Source organism: Falco biarmicus, chromosome 16 (genome assembly GCF_023638135.1).
Source record: "Falco biarmicus isolate bFalBia1 chromosome 16, bFalBia1.pri, whole genome shotgun sequence".
NCBI lineage: Eukaryota > Metazoa > Chordata > Aves > Falconiformes > Falconidae > Falco > Falco biarmicus.
The window spans coordinates 5598489-5620063 of record NC_079303.1 but is presented as its reverse complement, the minus strand read 5'-3'; the positions used below and the strand labels follow the sequence as shown (position 1 = coordinate 5620063).

General features: G+C 49.8%; 1 protein-coding gene across 1 annotated transcript in view; it reads left to right on the top strand.

The window, feature by feature from the left end:
- The window catches only part of PLXNA2 (plexin A2), a 179638-nt gene extending 158737 nt beyond the window's left edge, over window positions 1-20901 (top strand). Inside the window, exons 23-32 of the mRNA XM_056361787.1 lie at window positions 936-1002; window positions 1671-1817; window positions 2279-2438; window positions 2830-2933; window positions 7593-7692; window positions 9882-10072; window positions 10700-10869; window positions 12579-12791; window positions 13116-13266; window positions 14165-20901. Of these exons, the coding sequence (XP_056217762.1) occupies window positions 936-1002; window positions 1671-1817; window positions 2279-2438; window positions 2830-2933; window positions 7593-7692; window positions 9882-10072; window positions 10700-10869; window positions 12579-12791; window positions 13116-13266; window positions 14165-14260 (1399 nt within the window). The 3' untranslated portion in view covers window positions 14261-20901. The remainder of the gene's footprint in view (window positions 1-935; window positions 1003-1670; window positions 1818-2278; window positions 2439-2829; window positions 2934-7592; window positions 7693-9881; window positions 10073-10699; window positions 10870-12578; window positions 12792-13115; window positions 13267-14164) is intronic.
- Window positions 20902-21575: the final 674 nt, after the last annotated feature.

Here is a 21575-nt window from a genome sequence, read left to right as displayed (position 1 = left end):
GCTGGCACAGTGGGCGAAGGGCAGTCGGCAGGAACGGCACCAGGAGCAGAGCTGCCGGCCAAGGGGATGAAGGCACAGAGAGGCGCCCAGAGGCAGCGGGGCTGCTGCCTTGCTGCAGGCTCACAGTGAAGGCATGGTCCCCGGCAGAAAGGGTGCTGCAGCGGGCAGGGTGCTGGATCCACCCCTCTTCACTTGCTGAAATTTTGACCAGATCCTGGTATTGCATGTGGCACGAGGAGAAGGCTGGTAGCGCAGGGAGCCGGGCTGCCCGGGGTCAGTTTGTGGCTGGCTTGGCTGCGGCAGAGCAGCTCTCTGCGTGGCCTCGTGGGCAGGCTGGCAGCCTTGCCTGCCTGCCTGCCTGCCCGCCCGCCCGCCTGCCTGCCTGCCTGCCTGCCACCAGCACGAGCTGCATGGCTGGCGCTCAGATGTGGACTGTGAGACAGCACAGCCATCCTGTCCCATCCCAAGGAAAGGAACTGTGGTGCTTTAAGGAAAGTCTCCTGGTCCTGCAGAGCCAGCATTAAAAACTATCATTAGGAACCATTGTATTTAAATTAGAAATAATCTTGGGCACAATGTGGGGAGAGGACACTGGGTGGGACTGGGGAGAAAGCTGTAATTTCCCTGCCATTGTCACTCTGCTGTCCCTGATTGCCAGGAACTGCTGCAAATCCCAATGATTTACCGAGCCAGGCTGTAATTTGCACCACGTGCAACAAGCCGAGTGTCACCAGGCTCCCCATCACCAGCCCCATCAGGGCTGTCAGCTGGGCAAGCTGCTGTCAGCTCGGTGCAGCAGAGGGGGGGGCCCTGGTTTGGAGCACCACGGCAGCTGTGTCAGGGTGCAGCCAGGTGGTGCCACCCGAGGAGATCTGGGGCCTCTGGTGTGTGATTTGGTTTCATGTGTAACATGCGTGTCCTCCGGGCTTCCCTAGGACCGAGTCCGTGGCTGAGAAGATGCTGACTAACTGGTTTGCCTTCCTCCTCCACAAGTTCCTCAAGGTAAGGAGGGATGGAGCTGAGATCCTGCTTTGCTGTCTCACCCACCAGCCATCCCCAGCGTGAATCCGGGCTTGAAATTCTTCAGTCAGACTCCAAGTCAAAAGATGTAGTAGCAAGGCAGGGGAGGTGGAAATTTGCTCAGAGATGCCTACAGCTGGGGCTGCTGTTACATGGGCTGAGCCAAGCTGGCACGGCCTCCGTGCTCAGCCTTCTCCAACCCTCAGATCACCTGGTGTAATTCTCATGTAGTGGAGTTTCTGTTGCACCTCTTTGGTACTTAGGAGAAATTCTCACTTGGATCTCCGTGCCTGGACTTCCATATTTTTTAACTTTATTTGTGGTTTTGGAAGCCCCACAGAATTTGCTTCATGGGAGTGAACAGTGAGGTCAAGATCTCAAATTCCATTTTTTTACAGCCATGTAGATTCAGTAGAGATTTACCAAGCCAACGGCAACATACCCCTCGAGCAATGGAGCTGATGGGTTTGGCTGCCCTTTCCAGGAGCTGCTGGGGGCTGAGCCTGGATTGCACATGTGCTAAAGGTTGAGTCAGTGGGACTATGCCTCTGCTGACAGGAATCCTGTGCAAAACCTGCGTGCAGCCAGTGGCCCTGGAGGAGATGCACCTCCACCTCCATGTTAGTCGTGCTGTCTGTCTCGTTGTGTAGGAATGTGCTGGAGAGCCGCTCTTCATGCTCTACTGTGCCATCAAGCAACAGATGGAGAAAGGTCCCATTGATGCCATCACAGGAGAAGCCCGTTACTCCCTCAGTGAGGACAAGCTGATCCGGCAGCAAATTGAGTACAAGACCCTGGTGAGTGATCGCTGTAGAAGCTGCCATTGAATCGCTTCTGTCCCCCTTGCTTGGCCATGAGCTGTTCTGACCTTAGGCTGGTGATTAGGACACCACTGTGAAGCCTAAATGTTACCAGTGCAGTAAAGCCTCATGCTGCCAGACCCACGGCCGAGTCAGGTGTGCCCCTAATCTGCAGATACAAAAAGCCTGAGCTAAGGTTTGGAAAGGCAGGGTTTGAGGGGACCATTTATCTCCCTGTGCATTGAGTGTTGCCCTCCCTCTAGCAAATGAAAATGGACATTTAGGACGCCTACCTTGGTAATCATTCTGAAGATACACTAGATGCGACAGCAATGATGCGATTAGGGTTGCAATGCTTTTTTTATGACAACAGGTTGTTGTGACACATGTGGTTACAGTTCTCCTGGATGCTTGTCTGAAGCCCTCTAGAGCATGGTGGTGTTCTCCTTGCCTTCCAGATCCTAAATTGTGTGAACCCAGATAATGAGAACAGTCCAGAGATCCCTGTGAAGGTGCTCAACTGTGATACCATCACTCAAGTCAAAGAGAAGATCCTCGATGCAGTATACAAAAACGTTCCATATTCTCAAAGACCGAGAGCTGTTGACATGGACTTGGGTAGGAGCTTCCCTGCCTCGTAGGAGAGGGAAGATCAGAGAGGTTGAACAGTGATTCTTGGTGGGTTTGGCAGAGCTTGAGAAGTAGAGCTCAGGCTGCACAACACCATACGTGTTTCTAGCGTTAGAGGGGCATGGGCACTGCTCCTGCTGAATAGGTTTTGAGCTCTGTGGGATCAGCTAATTGTCCATTGACCACAGAGCAAATGATTCCTGAAGCCTCCTTTGCTCTGCTGACAATTTAGCTTCCCCTGGGTGCCTCCTCCTGGGAGACGGCCTTTTCTACAGGCTCATCTGTCCAGTAGGTACTTGGGCCAGAAGTGGATAGAGCCTTTTAGTGCCTTTCCCCCTCTCTGACCATCATGCCTGCCTGGTTTTTGCCTCTCCCACAGAGTGGCGGCAGGGCCGGATAGCTCGTGTGGTCCTGCAAGATGAAGACATCACCACCAAGATTGAAGGAGATTGGAAGCGCTTGAACACCTTGATGCATTATCAGGTAAGAAAGCAGCCCCGGCGGACAGCTCCCGGAAAGCTGTCAGGAGGGAAGAAAAGCAGAAATTTAATTCCCAAGTATCTCATCTACCAAGACAGACAGGGAGGTCACATTTATGTGATAAACCAGAAGGGTTCAATGTGCTTACGCATTAGATGGGAAAGCAACCTTGACATGGATGTTAAAGAAACCAGCAGAGTTGAAAATTGGCTAAATTAAAACCACCAGCCGTGCTAATGAGACAGAGGGAGCGGTGACGAGGGCTGACCACCTGCTGCTGGAGGTGTGGGGCCAGGGGATGGATGGCACGTGGGGCTCAGGACTTTGTGCGGGGGTCTGAGACAACCAGGAGTGCAGCAGGGAAGGAAGAGGAGCCTCTGCCTTCCTTCAAAGCTTTGCAAATGCCACACAATCTGATGATCTGATGCAAAGCACAGGCTGCAGCGGCAGCTCACCTCTTGTACTCTTGATCTTCCTATGCGTTGGCTCTTGAGCATCGTGCAATGAGTGAAGAAGGGAAGCAGAGCAAATACTTCAGGTACTGTCCCATGGGAGGCTCGAGAGGCTGCTGTGGGGAGTTAGGGGATGAAGCCAGGTCAGGAAAAAGTAAACATCAAGAGCTACTTCTTGACAGAGTGGCATCAAACCTCCTAAGTCCCAGACCTAGTCTTCCAAGCCAAGTAACAAGAGTTTAAGTCACATAAAAGGAGGCTAGGCAGTGAGGATGCTCTATCACGCATCAGCCAGGGTGGCCGAGGTGACCTGAGAAGTCACTGCCACCTTTAGCTCTTGCAGCTCGTGTGCCCCAGCCCAGCCCAGGCTGCCCTGGGTGGCTGTGCGTCTGTTGGAAAGGGCTTCTTACGGTGTGCAAAAGACGGAGAGGGTGGTAAAGAGGGAGCTGAGGAAGGTTTGGTTAAAGGGAATCAGAGGCTTTTACTCAAAGCCTGCCTGCAGCAGAGGATAACTGCATTAATTGGGACCTGTAACCTACTACTGTCCATCACTACCTACACAGAAGTGTTTAGTATTTAATCTGGCATCTTTCCCTGTTTATACACCATCTCAAGTCCATCAGCGTGACTCATGCTGTGTAAGTTGAATGTGAGCCAGTATTGACAGGAGCCGTATAATCAAGGAGCGAGACTGAGAGAATGGCATAGATATGCAAAGTGCATGTAAAAAAGCACCTCGAGGGTCAACTTTTCCAAGCGGCCCCAAGGATTTAAACACAGATTACCGTAAAATGTCTTAGGAGTTGCGCAGATTAATTCCATTGTTTCTAAAATCTGTTTTACCTGACAGTTGCAAGGGATTAACTAACATGCAGGGAAGCCGCAAGGCTTTATTATGCCTTGATCTTTAAAAGTCATCATAAGGAAGTCACGAGTGAGCGCCGTGTTTTCCTGATGTGTGTCGGATGCTAGGGGGGGAGGGGGAGTACTTTCGTTTTAGTGCCTGTGGGAAAATCTGAGCCACAAGTTTACCCTTAAAATAAACAAAATCCTTGCACCACTCAAGATGCTGCAGCTATTCCTGCCATTTTAATGTCAGTTTTGCTCTGGAGCCGGATAGAAATTTGCTGCCAAACATCTAAACAGGTAGCAATTGCACTTCTCTCCCTGCCCTGGCCCGAGCTCCGCGCAGCCTGGCAGAGCCATTTCAGCCATTTAAAAGAAGCCAAGTTCTCTGCAGCGCAACAGAATTCTTGTCAAGGCAGGGCTTTTGCCAAAAACAAGAAGCAATTTTTTCTCATTGTTGTTATTCCTACCAGGTTTTTTTCTATTTGAGTAATAAATGTTTTTATTAGGTATCAAAAATACAGATGCTCCAGGACTACACAGTGAAACAAATATGTGGGCAAAGGCACAGCTTAGAAGAGGGTATAAAATCATTTGGGTTTTAAGCACTGCTGCCTCACCGTTTTAACATGTGTTACATGTAAAACAGGCGTGGTTCGAGCCATAAAAATGAAATCTAGATTTCTCCAGTTTCTGGAGGACTAACGAAGGATTACTGAATGTCTAGAAAAACGAAACAAAACAAAACAAAACAACCCCTAGCCCTGTAAAGCTATCTCCATCTTTTGTTCAGAGCTGTCTTGTGTTTATTCTGATCCGAAGGCACAGTGATCTCTGGATTTGCACGCACAGCCCATGTTTCCATCCGGGAACACCGGGGTTCTGTGGTCCTTTGGAGAGGTGCTGCTGGCAGTAAGTGCTGGAGCAAGGACCAGAGCCTGCCCGGTCCTCGCAGCCTTGCCCCTGCCCCCGGTTTCTGGGGTCTGAGCGCTCCGCAGCCCCCGTCCCTGCAGCTCCTGGACCAAACCAGCCTCCTCCTCCTCACCGTGCACTGGGGCAGGGTGGGAAGGCTCTGCAGAGGGCACTTACTCCATTCCAAGAGTTTCTCGGCTCCATACCTGGCTGCTGGAATTTGACACTATTACATTTGTTTTCAATATACTATACAATACCTGCATCAACAGATAGAATGTAATTTTCATGGGAAGCCTTTGCATACAAAAGCCAGATTGAATTTGAAGAGAAATATTCATCTTTCGGCAATATTTTTGAACCACTTCATAGAATTATATAGAGAACCATATGCCTGCTGCTCATTTCTTCATTTATAAAAATAGATGTATAGGTTAAGTAGGTGTAATTCTTTGTTAAATTCTCTGGAGCTTTTAACTTATGTTGTAAGGAATTGTATTACGTTTGTGTGGTGTCGTTTTGGTTTCATGCCTATTAAACTCCGTGGGAGAGTCTCACCCCGTGTGGCTTTACTCAAGAAAAATGAAACACTGAATTTAATATCAAATGATTTACAGTGGCTCATGCAGGGTTAACTCAGAGGCAGCAGAGCATGAATACCTGTCAGCCACTGTGAGTCTAGAAAGGCTGAGAGACTAGAAAACTATTTTAAATGGAAAATTAGAAGCAGAGAGTGAAGATTTTTGTGGAAAATGAGACTTAGGAGCCGAGGGTGGCGTGGATGTGGAGCTGGCATCCTCACTGCGTCCTCACTACCCCACGCAAACGCAGGATTATTGTCTGGGCTTCTGCTCTCCCTGCTCCAGATTTTAATTTTCTTTTCTTTAAGGTGTTTTGTGCAGCACATTTCCAGCTTGTAGAAGAATCAGAATATTTATAAAGTTGTAAAACAGCCAGCCAGCTTCGCAAGCATCTCTGGGGTTTTATGGGAGTATGGCAACAGCAGAGCGAGATGGGAAACGAATGTGTGTTACATCTGATGCTAATTTGCACGCTGGTGTTTTTTAGCTGACAAGAGCCATTCGACCCAAAATTTAGAGAGTGAGAGTGCTCTGTGTGTGTGTGTGGAATTTTTAATGCCTCTCTCCCAGTTAACCGCAGCCCCAGTGGATATGGATCCCAGCACAGGGAGCTGCTGCCTCCACGGGAGCACTGGCCCACTCGGGTTTCTCCCTAGCAAAATTGAACTGAAGTGGCAGCTAATAGCAGCCTAAGAAAATAATGTCACCACTGATTGTTTCTTCCGTTGTCTTAATAAATGGGATGAAGTGAGGCAGGAGCAGAAGAGGAAATAACAGAGGTGGTTGAAGTGTTTTGCCTAGAAATACCTCACTTTTGTACTGTGAAACACAAGTGACTATTATTTCCACTATCACTAGCAATAATAATAAGTCGCATTTACATGAAACCTTTCATCTGACTGGTACCCAGAGCCTTGAAGGCAGTGAGGATCGCGGTGTGCGATCACCTCGCGCCAGCAGACGCTGTACAAACACCCCTGCAGCTTCCCCGTGCGCGGGGACAGTGCCGAGTCCCACGCAGGACGTAACGGGGGACTTAGCCCCAAAAGCAATTTCTCCAGCAGGAAGAGGCATTTCTTTCATGCAGCTCCTCTAAATAATGTGCTGGCTGGGCGCCGGCGGGTCCTCAACCTGAGAGATGCAGTGACTGCGCTCTCTGCTCCCTTGCCGCACCGCGCCACGGGCCACGAGTTCAAAATTAAAAGACACTCAGGCCCATTCCCTGGAAACCTGCAGATCCTTAATTAAGGGAAATAAGTTAAAAAATTTCCAGTGACTACTAGATTTATAGGGAGGATAAAATTAAACATGGCTACTAAAATCTGCTGTAACAAAATCTTGTTAGCACTAATGTTCATTTATAGTTAGACTTCCCAGCATTTAATTCCTTCTCTGGTGCAGTAGAGGGACTGACAATTTAATACCCTGAAAGATGGCTTTATGTCTTGCTTAGCTGTAAATCAAACTTTTAAAGTTCGTAAAAATTGCTAAAATAAAAAATGGTTTAATAGGAATGTTTTATGGTCCATAACGTTATTATAGCCCTTTTATTCCCTCTGCATTGTTACTTTAATTGGATCACAACAATTCTTGAGATTCTCATTTTTATTGGATAAAACATAATCTTAAATCAGAACGACCAAAACCAGCTTCAAGATGTCTTTTGATTTACCACTTTTTTCCTTTGGTCCCTCGCCGACAACCCAGCAGAGAGCTTGGCTGCCCTGGGGACCCCGTGCCGTGCCGTGCCATGCTGTGCCGTGCCGTGCCCCCTGCCCACGCTGCACCCGAGCTCTGGTGTTACCTGCGTTTGCTGGGTGAGCAGCCGGTGCATCTCGCTGAGCTTTTCTTCTCTCCCTTTGCCTCCCCAGGTATCGGACCGCTCAGTTGTGGCTCTCGTTCCCAAACAGACCTCCTCCTATAATATTCCTGCCTCTGCCAGTATATCCCGGACATCCATTAGTAGATACGGTAAGAAGCAGCATTAAGGGCTGGGAAACTATGGCTCACAGGCAGCAACCGGGCATTACTCCTGCTGTACTCCGCATTTCAGAGCCAGCCTGGAGCTTGCAGCTTTACTTGCGAGTGTATCTTGATGGGGTTGGTATTGAAGCTGCCTTTGTTGCAGGAGGGCAGCACCCCAAGGCAATTAGGTGGGGGAAAAAGCAGCAGCTTCCCCCAAAGAACCACACCACCTCAGCCACAATGAGGGCACGTTCAGGTGCCAAACAGAAGAATGCCCTTGGCTACTGGTTTTTTGCAAAGGTTTTTCCATCTATGGACAGAACAGCAGAAAGCCCAGGGAAGCTGAGAGGAGGGAAAAGGAAATGCCAAGCACATGAGCAGCCTTGGGAAACACGGCTCTTGGAAAAGCCCAGGGAAAGGCTTTTGCTGAGAGGGGCTGGATGCAGCAGAGCTCCCCTGGGGCTCCCGCTGCAGGAAAGCAGCTTTGTGTCCCTTGTGTGTAAGCAGGTCTGCACCAGGGAAGAGCCCAATCCCTTCATCTCTTTCTTCTCTACATGGAGGATCCTGAATCCTCAGCTAATGGGTCAAAACCGGGGAATGGCAATCTTAACTCGGCGTGCTCGGATGTGCACACCTGGGAATTAATTATTTGCATAATAGCAGGGCTTGGCACTTTACAGAGGGTCCCTGAAGACGCTGCAGCCTGAGTAAATGAGTCTGCGAGGTGCCAGGTGTGCGTTTATAGCACTAAATCCACAATAATAGTAATAATATACTTCCATAAAAGGCAGCAGTGGCAAAATCTCTAGTGTGCTGATCTTTCATTATCTTTCATTTTACAGAGTGTTTTACAAACGAGAGATCTCCTGACAAACCTCCTCTTGTTTATAGCTCCCAGAATAATGGTTTTTTTCTCAAGCAAGGGTTCTGAGGAGCCATCCACAGGAGAGTCTTAGGCAAAAGCCAAGAGAAAAGGTATTTCTCCCTGGGAGTTGTAGTCCACCCGAGTGCCCAGCACTTCCCGCGCTTCAGGTGATGGAAAAACCGAGGCTGGGTCACACAGCCTGAGTCCTCGGTGCTCATTGATCTGTGTCAGATGGAAAAGCTTTTGCAAACTCCCAATATGAACTATCATCGCTCATGTTAAGATTAATACTTCTAATTGTGCAGACAGAATTTAAATGAGATACTTATTTACTTCCCCCATTATATATCAGTACAGAGCTGTGTTTAAAAATAGAATTACTAGATGCTTCCCTAGCTGTCCCCCTGTCTGTCTCCTTAATTATATCAGTTGGAGTAGTCATTTATCTAAGCCTTAATCAGGGATGAAAATCTAGCTAGTTTGGTAATGACTTGCGTATTTCCCTCGGCTGATTTATGATTGATTCCCTTACTCTCCATGAGGAGGGTGAGCAGTGAATTGGAGGCTAAACTTGAGAAAACGCATGAGATTCCCAGAGAACAAAGAAATTTAGTGAGAGGAAAAAAATCCAACAGCACATGATTGTGTTACTCAGCCCGGTGTCTCAGCTTGAAGATGCTGTGGATGGGATCCAGGGAGGTACATTCTTTGGGAAGTTAAATGTATCTCACATCCCTCCATGGTTTCTGAGCAATTAAGGGAAAAACCTTTGTCTGCTCACCTTTGAGCTCCCATTTCCCTGCCAGGGAGGAGGGCAGAAGCAGGGACAGCAGGGAGGCCGGACCCGCTCAGCACCACGGGCGGCACAGCCGGGATGCAGGACTGGCCTCAGGCTCTGCAGTTGGTGCTCAGCTTGAGCCCTTGTTGCTCTAATGAATGCCTGGAGAACAGGAACAACAGTTTCTTCCCTTTGTGCTGGTTGTGCTGGGGAGCTTGTTATTATTTAGGGAAGACTGATATCAGGATGCCGGTGCTGCAGGAGTCGGTTCACATAAGTAAAGGATGTGAATGGAGCAGAAAAGTCCCATGTCTGAGTGTGAAAACACAAAAGCTTGAGTCTGAAGGGCTCTTCTCAGTGAAGACCAACACGTATCCTTGGCAAATGCCACATTTCGTCAGTGCCAGGCTGGTATTACGTTTCATTACCCCATAAAAAAGCCAGGGCGGATGATTTTGGCATTAGCAAGCACAGTGGCATCACTGAGAGGAGACAGGGAAATGAAAAAGGGGGTTGCTTTGAGCATGACCGACTTCTCCTCCCATTGTTCAGACTCCACCTTCCGTTACACCGGCAGCCCCGACAGCTTGCGCTCCCGCGCCCCCATGATCACCCCCGACCTGGAGAGCGGGGTCAAGGTCTGGCACTTGGTCAAAAACCACGACCATGGAGACCAGAAGGAAGGAGACCGGGGCAGTAAGATGGTGTCTGAAATCTACCTGACCAGGCTATTAGCTACAAAGGTAACTGCCATGCACTAAATTTGCTTGGGAAATGCATAGGGAGGTCTGTCTATAGGCACTTGCCAGGGATCCTGTGCAGCCCCTAGTGATGCTCAGCTCCCAGGGGATACTGTCCCAGTCGGGCTTTCCTGGGTGCCAGGGGTTGGATGGCTCATGGGGCAGCAACAGAAACACATCCCAGATTTTCTCACGCTGCAAGGCTATGGCTGCAATGCTTCCTTCTTCTGCACATTATAAAACACAAAGAATTGGAGAGACACAGCAGTGCCTGTAAATATTTAACTGGTTTCCTTGGGCAGAGAGGAAAGGTCCTGCCTTTCACCATGTTTCATCACTGTAGATAATGCAGATTTGCTTTTGAGAGCAAAAGAACTTCTTTCAGGTGAGAAATAAAGAGTAAATGCAGCCGTGAATAACTGCAAGCTGGAGCATCCCCCCGGGGTCCTCTGGCTGTACAGTCAGCATTCGTAAGGACCCCGACCTTACTTATTCCTGTGGGGTCCATGGCGGCACTTTGCGGGGCTGTGCAGAGCTGGTAATGCCATCTGGCATCCCCTCCTGCCACCGCTGCTTAGCCAAGCGTGTGCCTGCGCCTCCCTTCACCTTCTCGGTTGCTGCTTTCATTAGGGTACGCTGCAGAAATTTGTGGACGACTTGTTTGAGACGCTGTTCAGCACCGTGCACCGCGGCAGCGCGCTCCCGCTGGCCATCAAGTATATGTTCGATTTCTTGGATGAGCAGGCAGATAAGCACGGCATCCATGACACAGATGTGAGGCACACGTGGAAGAGCAATTGGTAAGAACGAAGGAGGAAGATGGAGAGGGGAGCAGACCTCAGTACTGAGCAATTGTCTGTGTCCTGGGGAAAAACAGAGATGGGGAAGAACTTTGGGAAGGCTGAGAACAACCAAGTCCCGTAGCTCCAAAGCACGAGATGTTCCATGAAGCCATGTTAATGCTTTTCAGCTGCTGCCCCAGATGCGGCAGTGGGGTTTGATGCTGGTTCGTGCTGACTCCATGCACACACGAGCTGAACCCCTGGTGCAGCGTTAACCCCTGTGCCCAGCTATCTCAGCGTCCTCTGCCCGGGTGGGAGCTGGGCACCGGCCTCAGGCCGTAGATCCACACACCTGGTCTTTGGAAATCGTGGGGTAGGTGACAAGGGGGGAAGGAGCCATCCCTGTGTGCCACTGGCATGGACTGCAGCCAGGTTCAGCCTTTTCCAAACAATAGGAGCTCTCACATCTCTGCCTCTGCTGTTATTTTAGGATTAAAAGCTCCGTGGGTTAGAAATTCACCTCTTCGAGGAAGGAAAAAAAGCATAACAAATGGTTGCTCCCTGAAGACTTTGTATTTTCCTGAGTCCCTCGTGGTTTAAAAGGCCTCTAATCATCATGGCTGCAAAAGCTGGGTACCCTGCTAAGGCTGTGGGAAGCTAAAAACAATTTATTGAAAGGCTTAGAGGAAGGTGTTATTAGAATAAGAACTCCAGAATCACACAAAAAGATGAGACTTCTTAAAGCAATAAAAAAGAAAGCACCGACCAGCAGAGTTTTTGCTGCCGGAGCCACCAGCCCACACGAGCCCTGGTCCTTCCTCCTGGCCTGGAGCACGGTGGGCTCGGGAGAATGGTGAAAATTCGGTCTCTGAACTAACAGCTCTACTGAGCGCTCTGGGCAGCTGCAGCATCCCCAGAAAGGGCATTTTGGTGGGGAGATGGGAGAAGGCTTATGCCACCGTAACAGGTCAAAGCAAACGGGGGCTTGGAATTGGGAGCCGGGGGGTCTGGGAGCTGGCACTGCTGGGGCTGCGGCCGAGCTGCTCGCCTGCAGTGCAGCAAGAGTTAAGCTGAAGCCTTCGGTGAGCAAGCTGGGTAGACAGAGAGAGCCGAGACTTGAAAGGTAATAGAAAGCAGCAGCTGTTTTTTTGATCCTGCTATACAGCCAAAGAAAAAAGGAATAATAATTCCCCTTTGATTGCAAAGGCCTCGGGATTTGGGGACAAAGCCTCTGATGCCTGCTGCACCGCTGGCAGATGATGGACTGCGGACCGGCCGGGCAGCGGCTGATTAGCGCGGGGGCGGCAGCACCGCTGCCCCGGCTCGGCTCTGCGCCGCGGACTCCTGCTCTAAGAACACGGTCTAATGGGCTCCTCGTGGAGCTGCTCAGACGGCACCATCGAGCTCTGCCCTGGCACAGCCAGCCTGCCCTCAGCGCCTGCTGTCCCCCGGCTCTTGCCTCCTCTGCCATCCTGGGCAGGATCAGGCCCCAGAGCAGCTCCTGGGGTACATGGGGCAGCAGCGTCCAGCCCAGGCCTAGCGGGACCTGTCACAAGCAACCCGGGCAGCACTGGGCTCACTGGTGTTTGATAGACCTGGCCCAGCTCCTATTCACGTTATTGCTGCTTCCCACCATTTGTATTCTGCTTGGGAACGCAAACCGCAGCCAAATGTCCTTTTCTAGCCTCTGTCATCACAGTTAATTTTGTTTCTTGATTTCCCCACAGCCTCCCTCTGCGATTCTGGGTGAACGTAATCAAAAACCCCCAGTTTGTGTTTGATATCCACAAAGGCAGCATCACAGATGCCTGCCTTTCTGTTGTGGCTCAGACCTTCATGGATTCCTGCTCCACCTCAGAGCACCGCCTGGGCAAGGATTCCCCCTCCAACAAGCTGCTCTATGCCAAGGACATCCCCAGCTACAAGAGCTGGGTGGAGAGGTGAGTGGCAGCGTGCGGGCGGCAGCAATGTGGGTGCGGGGCTGGCCTGGGGGCTCCGGTCCTGCCTGACCTCCCACGTCGAGCAGCTTTGCTGTCGCTGGCCGGCAATGCAGGAGGTGGCTCTTGCAGCAAGCTGGTGGCACAGCTCAGCCCTGCCAAGCATCGCTGCTCTTATTTTCGGCTTGTTACAGACCGGGATCCTGTTTTACTAGATGTAAGCATAAAGCAAAATGCTGCCCTTTTCCCTGCAGAGCTTTGTTTAAATCCCAAGGAGAAGAGGGGTGTTTTGAGGCTTGGTGTTTCTGACAGCTTTCCTTCCTGCAGGTATTACGCAGACATCGCCAAGCTCCCTGCCATCAGCGACCAGGACATGAATGCCTACCTCGCCGAGCAGTCGCGCCTGCACGCCGTCGAGTTCAACATGCTGAGCGCGCTCAACGAGATCTACTCCTACGTCAGCAAGTACAGCGAAGAGGTGGGTGTCCCCTGGGGTGGGCGCAGAGGTGATGCCAACCCGCATGGGAGAGGAGATGAGCTTCTGGGCGGTCCTGGGTTGTGCAGTGACCCTCCTTGCTGCTGCCCAGAGCTCCTCCCTTGTCCTTGATGCAGTGTGACCGTAGCTTGCACCACTGCTCTCCCGCTCTGTTCTGTTCATGCACAAAGAGTCCTGTGCCCATAGCGTACTTCCCAGGAGGACTGAAACCTAAAATACTGTGGGAGCAACTGCATTCCTCAGCCTTGGCATTTGCCCAGTGCAGCCCACTCCTAAATGCAGTGGAAAATCATCATGACCTACTGAAGGTCCCCAGAAACATCCCTGTCTTTTGGGAACAGTGTGGTACAATTCCCATGTTGCAGTGGCGCAGACTCCTGTTTGCAAAGAATTCCTGGCAGCATGAGCTCCTTTAATGAACGCATCACTTGAAACCAAGTTCTTGCCATCTGTTCCACCCCTTCATTTCAGTGTAAGAAGAACCTATTTTGCAATTATGTCCGTTAAGAGGAAGGGGTTTGTCATTTAACTGCATGTATGTTTGTGGTACAATGCCACAGCTAATTTCTGATTAGGGTTTAAAAATCTCATAACTTTCCTGCTAAATGAGACAAGAAATGTGGAGTCCAAGGTACAAGAGTGGGAATGATGGTGTTGTGTGGGTAATGTGCACCAAGCGGTCCAACAAATCAATGAGGATGGCTGCGGCACGGCGAAGCGCTCGTCGCGTTGCTTTGCCATTTGTTATTTAAGTTTCACACATCCAAGTTTCAAGTTGCTCACATCTTGCTGCCCACCCACCTCTACCACCCCCTCTCGCACGCTGATTTCTTTCTTTTTCTTTTTTTTTTTCCCTCCCTTTTGATGTTTTCTGTACCAGCTCATTGGGGCTTTGGAGCAGGATGAACAGGCACGTAGGCAGCGTCTGGCATACAAAGTAGAGCAACTTATTGGTGCCATGTCTATTGAGAGCTGAAGAAAGGACGCGGTGCTCGCAGACAGCAAAGGGCAGAGGATTGCACGGACGCTGGGGAATTAAGAAGGAGAACAAGCAAGAAAGGCGCTGAACACATATAAATACCAAGGCTCTTCTGGAGTGAGCAGACTGGCCCAAGGAGTGACTGTGTTCAAAACCACATAGGATCCGGTTTGAAAAGGCAGGAAGAGAAAAGGACAAAGCATCTCAATCAAAGTCAAATCAAGATGGATCATTTTTTCGAGCATACATGGAAAGAAGGAACCTGGAAAGTCTGGATGTCTCCATGACTGCTGCTTTGCATGAAAATTGTTTGATGTATATTAGAAAATAAAACTTTATTTAAAGTTTTTTTTTTTAAAAAAAAAAAAAAAGGAAAGAAAAAGGAAAAAAAAAAAGATATAGAACAAAAACCACAGAGGCCACAGAGATAATCCTGGCAAGAAGGTTCAGCTCTGAATCCTGTCCTCGAGAGACTCCCGGGGATGTGGCTCAGACATTCTGCGAATGGACTCTTATGCTAATTGGAACATTTGGAAAAATGAAATCTTCTCCTTTTTGGGATCTTATAAAAAATATGAGCACAAGTTTGCACCACACCTTTTTACACAAGTAAAATAGCGGTTTAGCCAGAAAATAGTTCCGTGGCTGAGTAACTTATAGGCACTAGAAGGAACTTTACCTGAATTGCAAAACCATCAGATCATCCAACCTGTCTTGAAATCCAGCTTTATCTATGTATTTATATAGTGTCGATATATATATATTTTTTTTAAATCCCATTTACTGTTGAACGAGGAAAGATCTGATTTTAAATGCTTTCCCCTTTTCCACCCCCATTCCCCTCGCTGGAGGCCGGCACACTGCAGTGAGCCGGCAGCCCGCTGAGCAGCGGTGGGATGCCCACGGCCGTGCCCGGCCGCGCTCGGTGCAATGCTGGTTCCTGCAGGTACGCTCGGAGCAGGAGCAGCCGGCTGCCCTCTCCCATCGGGCAGAGCTGGGATGAAGCCTCCTTGGTTGGGTTTTGGGGTGGTTTCTGGCAGCCGCCTCTGAATTTCTGGCAGTAAAAACCAACACCCCCCCAATGTTTACAGTGAGCGATACTTGAAAAGACTCAACGTAGCGAGATGAGCTATTTATTGCTTTTCTGTTTGACTTGCAGAGCTGATCGGCACAGGCTCCCTTTGAGTTTCTCTGCCAGCATTCACGGGGTCGCCCGGGGTCAGCGCAGGACTTGTGTTTCCACTGGGGAGGGGAAAGAAATCTTTGTGCTCTAGGCAAGGCAAAACCTCAACCAGCACTCCACGGGCCAGCTAGCGCTGCTGTCTTGTCTCTGTCTCGGCGTCTTGTTGTTATATTCAGTTCCTTGCTGGCCCCGACGGCACGTGTTCTTGTGGCCAGTGATAGGCAAATGTTTGTGAGTGTTATTTCTTTCAACGACACCAAAGCTTGTGTGTGTCCCTTTGTAGAGTGCCAGGAGGGGAAGGAACGCTGTAAATATTTCTCTCTGTAATAAATATTGATATTTGCGCAGGCTGCAGTGGGGAGGACAGGGTGATTAGGTCTAATGGAAGTACAAGTATTGACTGCATGAGCTTGGCAGTGGCAGGAAAATAGCTCCCGACATCTGCTCAGCCCTGCCCAGGCAGTGCTGTGCTGGACTGGGACCTTAGTTTGCAGCCAGTGTGTGTCGAAGGAAAATCCATTTTCATATCCATCCCAGAGCCCGGGAGGGTCACCACAGGCTCCCCATGCACCGAGTGAGCTGCTGGCTTTTGGTCTCAAGGCACAGACCTAACAGAAGCCAGCAACAGGCGAGGGGAGAAGCATGTAGAGAAATACTCAGGAAATTTGTTATTTTAATTACCCTTCAGAAAAAGCCATGCCAAGTCCACTTTCTTTTGGTTAATCCATTTCTAGGAGTTTCTCTGTGCCCTATTAATACTTGGGAGAAGATACTGATGATAATGATCAACCTTGTGCAATAAGTTCTTGACATTTACAACAGCCTGAGCTTTGTAACTGGAGGGCTTGGATTTACCGAGACACGGAGCAAGCTGGCAGAGACAGACTGAGGAGCAGAGCAGGATTCGTACTGCCCATTACCAGAACAGTTGCCTTCCCAGGGATCCTTCTGCTGCACAATGAGTCTAATTTCAAAGACAGAAAACGTGCAAGCTTGTGGGTTGTCCTATGAAAGCCTGACGTCCTGGAGCCCAGCACCGCGGACGTGGTGAGCCATCCTCACAGCAGCCGCCAGCCTGCCCTGCTCTTTGCTGCTGGTGTTACAGGGGATTGCAGAGTGTCGGGTTCTGAAATCCTCCAGGTCTCATTTTTTTACTGGTTTCTGTTGCTGCTGTTTGCAGTGATCCGACGTGCAGCTGCTGGGAGTGATTGCCAGGTCTATGTTTTAGTTGTGGTCATTGCTTTGAGTATTCGTATTCAGATGGTTCACCAAATTCTTATGGTACTCTGAAACCCAAAGAAAACACTCCAAATGGTTTTCCAACAGTTTCCAAATGCTTCTAAATATTAGTCTGAAGAGTTATGCCTGCAGGATTCACAAAATATGAGTACTGCCCAAAGCAAAGACCTGGCTTTTCATCACCTGGGTGCTCCTGAAGGTGTGCTGGCCCTGCAACCCAAGTCAGGCCCTCATGGTCCTCTGTCTTCACATCTATCTGAGAGGCTTTTGCGTAGCTGCTTTTAAGCATACTTTCCTCCTCCTGCTCTCTACCTTCTGACCAGGAGCACCCCATAAGCAAATATTTTGTCATTCCCCCTTCCCCAGTATTTTCTCAGCAAAAGTCGAAGTCCCCAACCACCCGCTGGGTTCCCTGCAAGGGGTCTGCTGGGCAGCGCTAAGTGTGGGTGCTGCAGCCACCCAGCAGCAATGCCGGCAGTGCCGGTGTCCAGTGTCTTTTCCATGTGCGTTTTGGCTGCCCGTTGCCCCACGGGCAGGCAGCAGGAGAGGCAGCACGTGGGAGGTCTCCCTGCTCACGATGCTCTACGTGCAGCACGATGGGCTGCCTGTCCTGCTTGGCTGATTTGCCCCTTAGCAGCCTCTCCCCCTGTCCTGTCAGAAGCCTGGGAAAGGGCCTGTAAACTGGGATTATCCTGGAAGGTAAGGATGAGGGAGGGAAAAGAAAACCGATTGCAGAGCCCGGAGGTACTGGTTTGTGAGTAAGGATTAAAAGAATCCAATGCGTCCAAGCTGGCCAAACACAGGGTCTGTATTCCATGAATACAGGAGAGCACTGAGAAGGGGACAGCTGAGTTTATTTTCTGTGTTGTGGGAGGAATTTGGGCAGAGGAGGAAAGGGAGAGCAGTGGGAGCACTTTGCAAACCAGTAAGCTATTACACTTTTGACTGACTGACTTCCAAGGGAAGCAGCAGAAACACCTCTTCTTCCATCACCTGAAAAGGCATGAGCAGGGTGGCACAGGGAGCAGCACGGTGCTGGCTGGAATGGGTGGCCATTAAATCATCTGCCAAGTATATACTCATGTGGTTGAATTAATTATGGATCTTTATAGGCAATTATATGGAATGAAGCAACATATCCCCTTGGGGCAAAACGCTTGTAATCTATTGCCCTGTTTGCATCTGACTTTCCCACTACTCCCTTGGGAAGAGGAAGCTTCAGATCTCAAGATGGCATTTTCTTCGCACTTGCAGCAAACTGGACTTGAGGTTTGGTCAGGAGGGGGCAGTGACTTTGCCTTACATGAAATGATTTCACATCCTTCTCATTGCCCCCTTCCTCCTGCAAGGCTGGTTGGTGTTTTGATTCTCCAGTTCACTTCGTTTCAGGTGTTTCGACATCAAAGTGGGAGACGTCATTTTCCAGAATCTCTCTGCCTGGTGTCACTGCTTAAATAATTCCATTTAATCTTCTGCTCATGAGCTATCAAAGCACCTACTCCAAGGGGGAGCAAGGTGCTAATCAAACGCTTCTCCACCTTGAAAGCCTTTATTAAAAACCCATATACAAGAGTCTAACTTATAGGCAAGATTGTCTCCGCATGAGCCCTGCTGTGGAGCACCACAACACTGCAGCCCACCAAAGTACAGAAGATGTGGACGTCAAGTGGTCCACGCTTTGCCATAAAGGATGAATTTATGTTTAAAGGGAGGCCGGAGAGATCAGCACGGCCAAAGCGCTGGAGTCCCATGAGATCCAGCATGGACCAGTCCGGCAGCTGCGTGAAGACCCACCACAGGAACCAGCGCTGAGAAGCAAAACTGCTTCCACGGCTTCACTGCTGGTGGGCAGCATCCCGGGCAGCAGAGGTTTATCTCCAAAGGAGGCTGGACGTGGCCGTGCCGGATGGTGATGCCTTCCCACAGGGTCTCGATGCTGTGACACAGTGGGGATGGCGAGTGCAGCCGCTGGACACGGTGGCAACAGAGACCTTCATCACAGCAGTGCCTTCAACACACTGTCTTAAAATCCTAACGGCCTGTCCCCACGTAAGTTCTCTCTCCTACGTTCAACTGGACTTCACCAAAAATTACATAATGTAGGGAGCAATATGGGTGGGCACGTGAAGAACAAAAGCAAGAGGGCTTAAAGCTCTGGGGTTGCATTCCTGCGCGCTGCTGACTCCGAGCACCTTGCTGCGAGTCGTCTAATCTGCGTGGAAAGGGTCGGAGCGCTTTCCTCCTCCAGTGGGCACAACCGACAAACAAAGTCTTATTTCCAAGCAGCCAACGGGGATGAGAAGCACCAACCTGCCTGCTGTCCCTGCCCTGTCCCCAGGGCAGCAGGTTGGCAAAGGACAGAGCAGCTCCTGGCGTGGTCCCCGTGATGCTCCTGTCCAAGCCTGTGCCTCGAGCCTGTTCCCTGGCAGCAGCCCAGCCACGTTCTCACCTGTCACTGGCTCTTCTCCATCGGTCTCCAGTGCTGTCAGAGCTCACCTGCCACAGGGACTCAGCTCGCCAAACTAAATGAAACTAAAATAGACTGACTTGAATAAGCTGGGACATCAGGGAAAGCTCACGTGTGACTGTACCCTGGAGAGAAGAAAAAATGTTCAGAGAAGGATAAATAACTGACATCAAAGATACATTAAAATGCCACAAAGCTTCAGCCATCCTATTTCGGAATTGCATTTGTACCATAAACCGCAAGCCAATAACGCAGGGAGCTGCGATGTTGTATATAGTTGCGTGCTAGGTAGAGCTAGGTGAGCAGTCCCGTCTGTTTAGTGAATGTGTGTTCGGTGAAACGCCTGCATCGCCCCAGCCTCCTCCCAGCCTTCTCCCGAGGCCACTGAGACCGGTGGGTTGGAGGCTGAAGGCAAAGCACTGGTGACAGCTACAAGGCCACCCAACACCCGTGTGGATAGGCTGCTTGAGTTTTTTAATTTGACATTCAGTGGGGAAATAATCGGAGTAAAAGACGCCAGCGTGCGCTGCCAAGAAGGTGCCGTTCAGGATCCACTGAGCTGAGCAACCCTGAAGGTACAATTTAAATGTGGGTTGGTCAGATTAGTTTTGGCAGGGAAGAGGATGGGAATCTTCAAACCGATTTTTACCACCTGGAAGGCTTTGTGCAAAGCCTCTGTTCACCACAGAAAAAAGAAACCAGTTTCAGGCAGTGGTCCTGTTCTGGGCAAGGCACGGCACAGAGGCTGGCATCCCAGCTGCTAGCGGTACCTATTGCCTTCCCGGCTCCTAGCACAAAACTCTGGGTCTCCTGTACCCACCCTGCAGCCTGGGGAGCTTCACTGCATGCCGGGGGCCGTGCCAGGGGTGGGAGGTGGGGAGGAGAAGGCAGCGGGGCAGCACAGGCCGGCTGCTCCCTTGCTGGAAAAGCTCCTTGTCTTGCCTGGGCGTCTGCGCCAACGTTGCTGCTGCAGTTGCACCAGAAGCAGCTGAACCGCAGCTGAAGGTGTTTTGGCCGTGCTGTGAGCACGGCGGTGTCTGTGTGCTTGTTCTTTTAGATCCCCATTTGCCCCCATGTTACCCATTCCTCTCCTTTCTTTGTCAAAGTGGAAGATAATACTAAAAAACAGACATTCCTGCAGCGCCTAAGAACGTGCTGAAAAGACCTGCAGGGTCCACCCAATTGCACAGACAATATCCCAAACTCCCTGGGCCTCCTGAGGCTGCCAGATCAAACACGAGGTCTGCTATACGGCCTTTCCTTTGAGATTTTTAATACCTCTGTTTCGAATAAGCTTGGAAGTTTATGCAACAGCTTCTCCATCAGATGTTTCCACCTCATGGACTGGGCAGAAGAAAGGTGTGCCTGCAAGAGGAGCCGTCGGAAAGTAAATGAGCTGACGAGCTGATTTTGCCACGTTATTTCCTAGCTTCAGAAGATACTGCAGTAAAATATCCTTCTCTTATTGATGAGTGTTTCTGTGCTAATGGCACCTTGGGGGCTGTTACGAGAAGCGGTGGGAAGCGGCAAAGGAAAGGGAATGTACAGGTACTAAATCTTCTGGAGCTCCCCAAAATGTCACGGAATGTAGAGGTATTAGCCATGGAACAGATTCTGATTTCTTCTGCCCCCCCCTCCTTAAAATAAACACACGTCAGTTTTAGGGGATTTGTGTATTGGCAGGAATAATGAATTGATTTGTATCCGTACCCATTCCACCGTATCGTTCTCTGGCTCTTCCCCTCCCCATTATACTTGACACACTGGAGTTCTGTATTATATTTTTTTTTAAGATGATTGTCTGTTTTTTGTTGTTTTTACAAGTGTTGTGGAAAAAATGTAAGAAAGTTTAAGTATTTAAAAATGTTCCAAGGAAAAAGGGGGTTTTGTTATTATTCTAATATATTATTGTGTACCTATTGTAAATATGAAACACTCCTATTTTGCAAGCCAAGGACTCACTTTGTACTGTTGTTATATATAAATAAAGTTTACTGGTTAAAAAAGCCATCCTGAGTGGGTCCTTATTTTCTAACATGTGGTGTGTGGCATTTATTATACAAGCTGAGTATATTGGTGAGAAATATTTACTTACTGAATCATACCAGCAATAAACAGGTACGTGGAAATCTGGAAATAACCCCTGTCTGGCAAAGCGGGGGGTGCAGTGGGGCTGAGCGGGGGTCCGGGATTGCCCCTGGCCTCCAGCCTGTGAAAAGCAACTTTTGCCTTTGCAGCACGGAAGAAATTGCCAGTAGTAAATGAAAAGCAAAGTGCGGGAGGTGCAGGGAGGCTTTAAGGGACTGAGCGCTGCTGCTTCCCCGCAGAGCAGGGCAGGGCAGGCTGTTGCCGTCCCTGCTGGCCTCCCTGCTCTTCCAGAGCTTTCAGTGCAGACTTTTAGCATTATTGCTAAATGGCCTCCA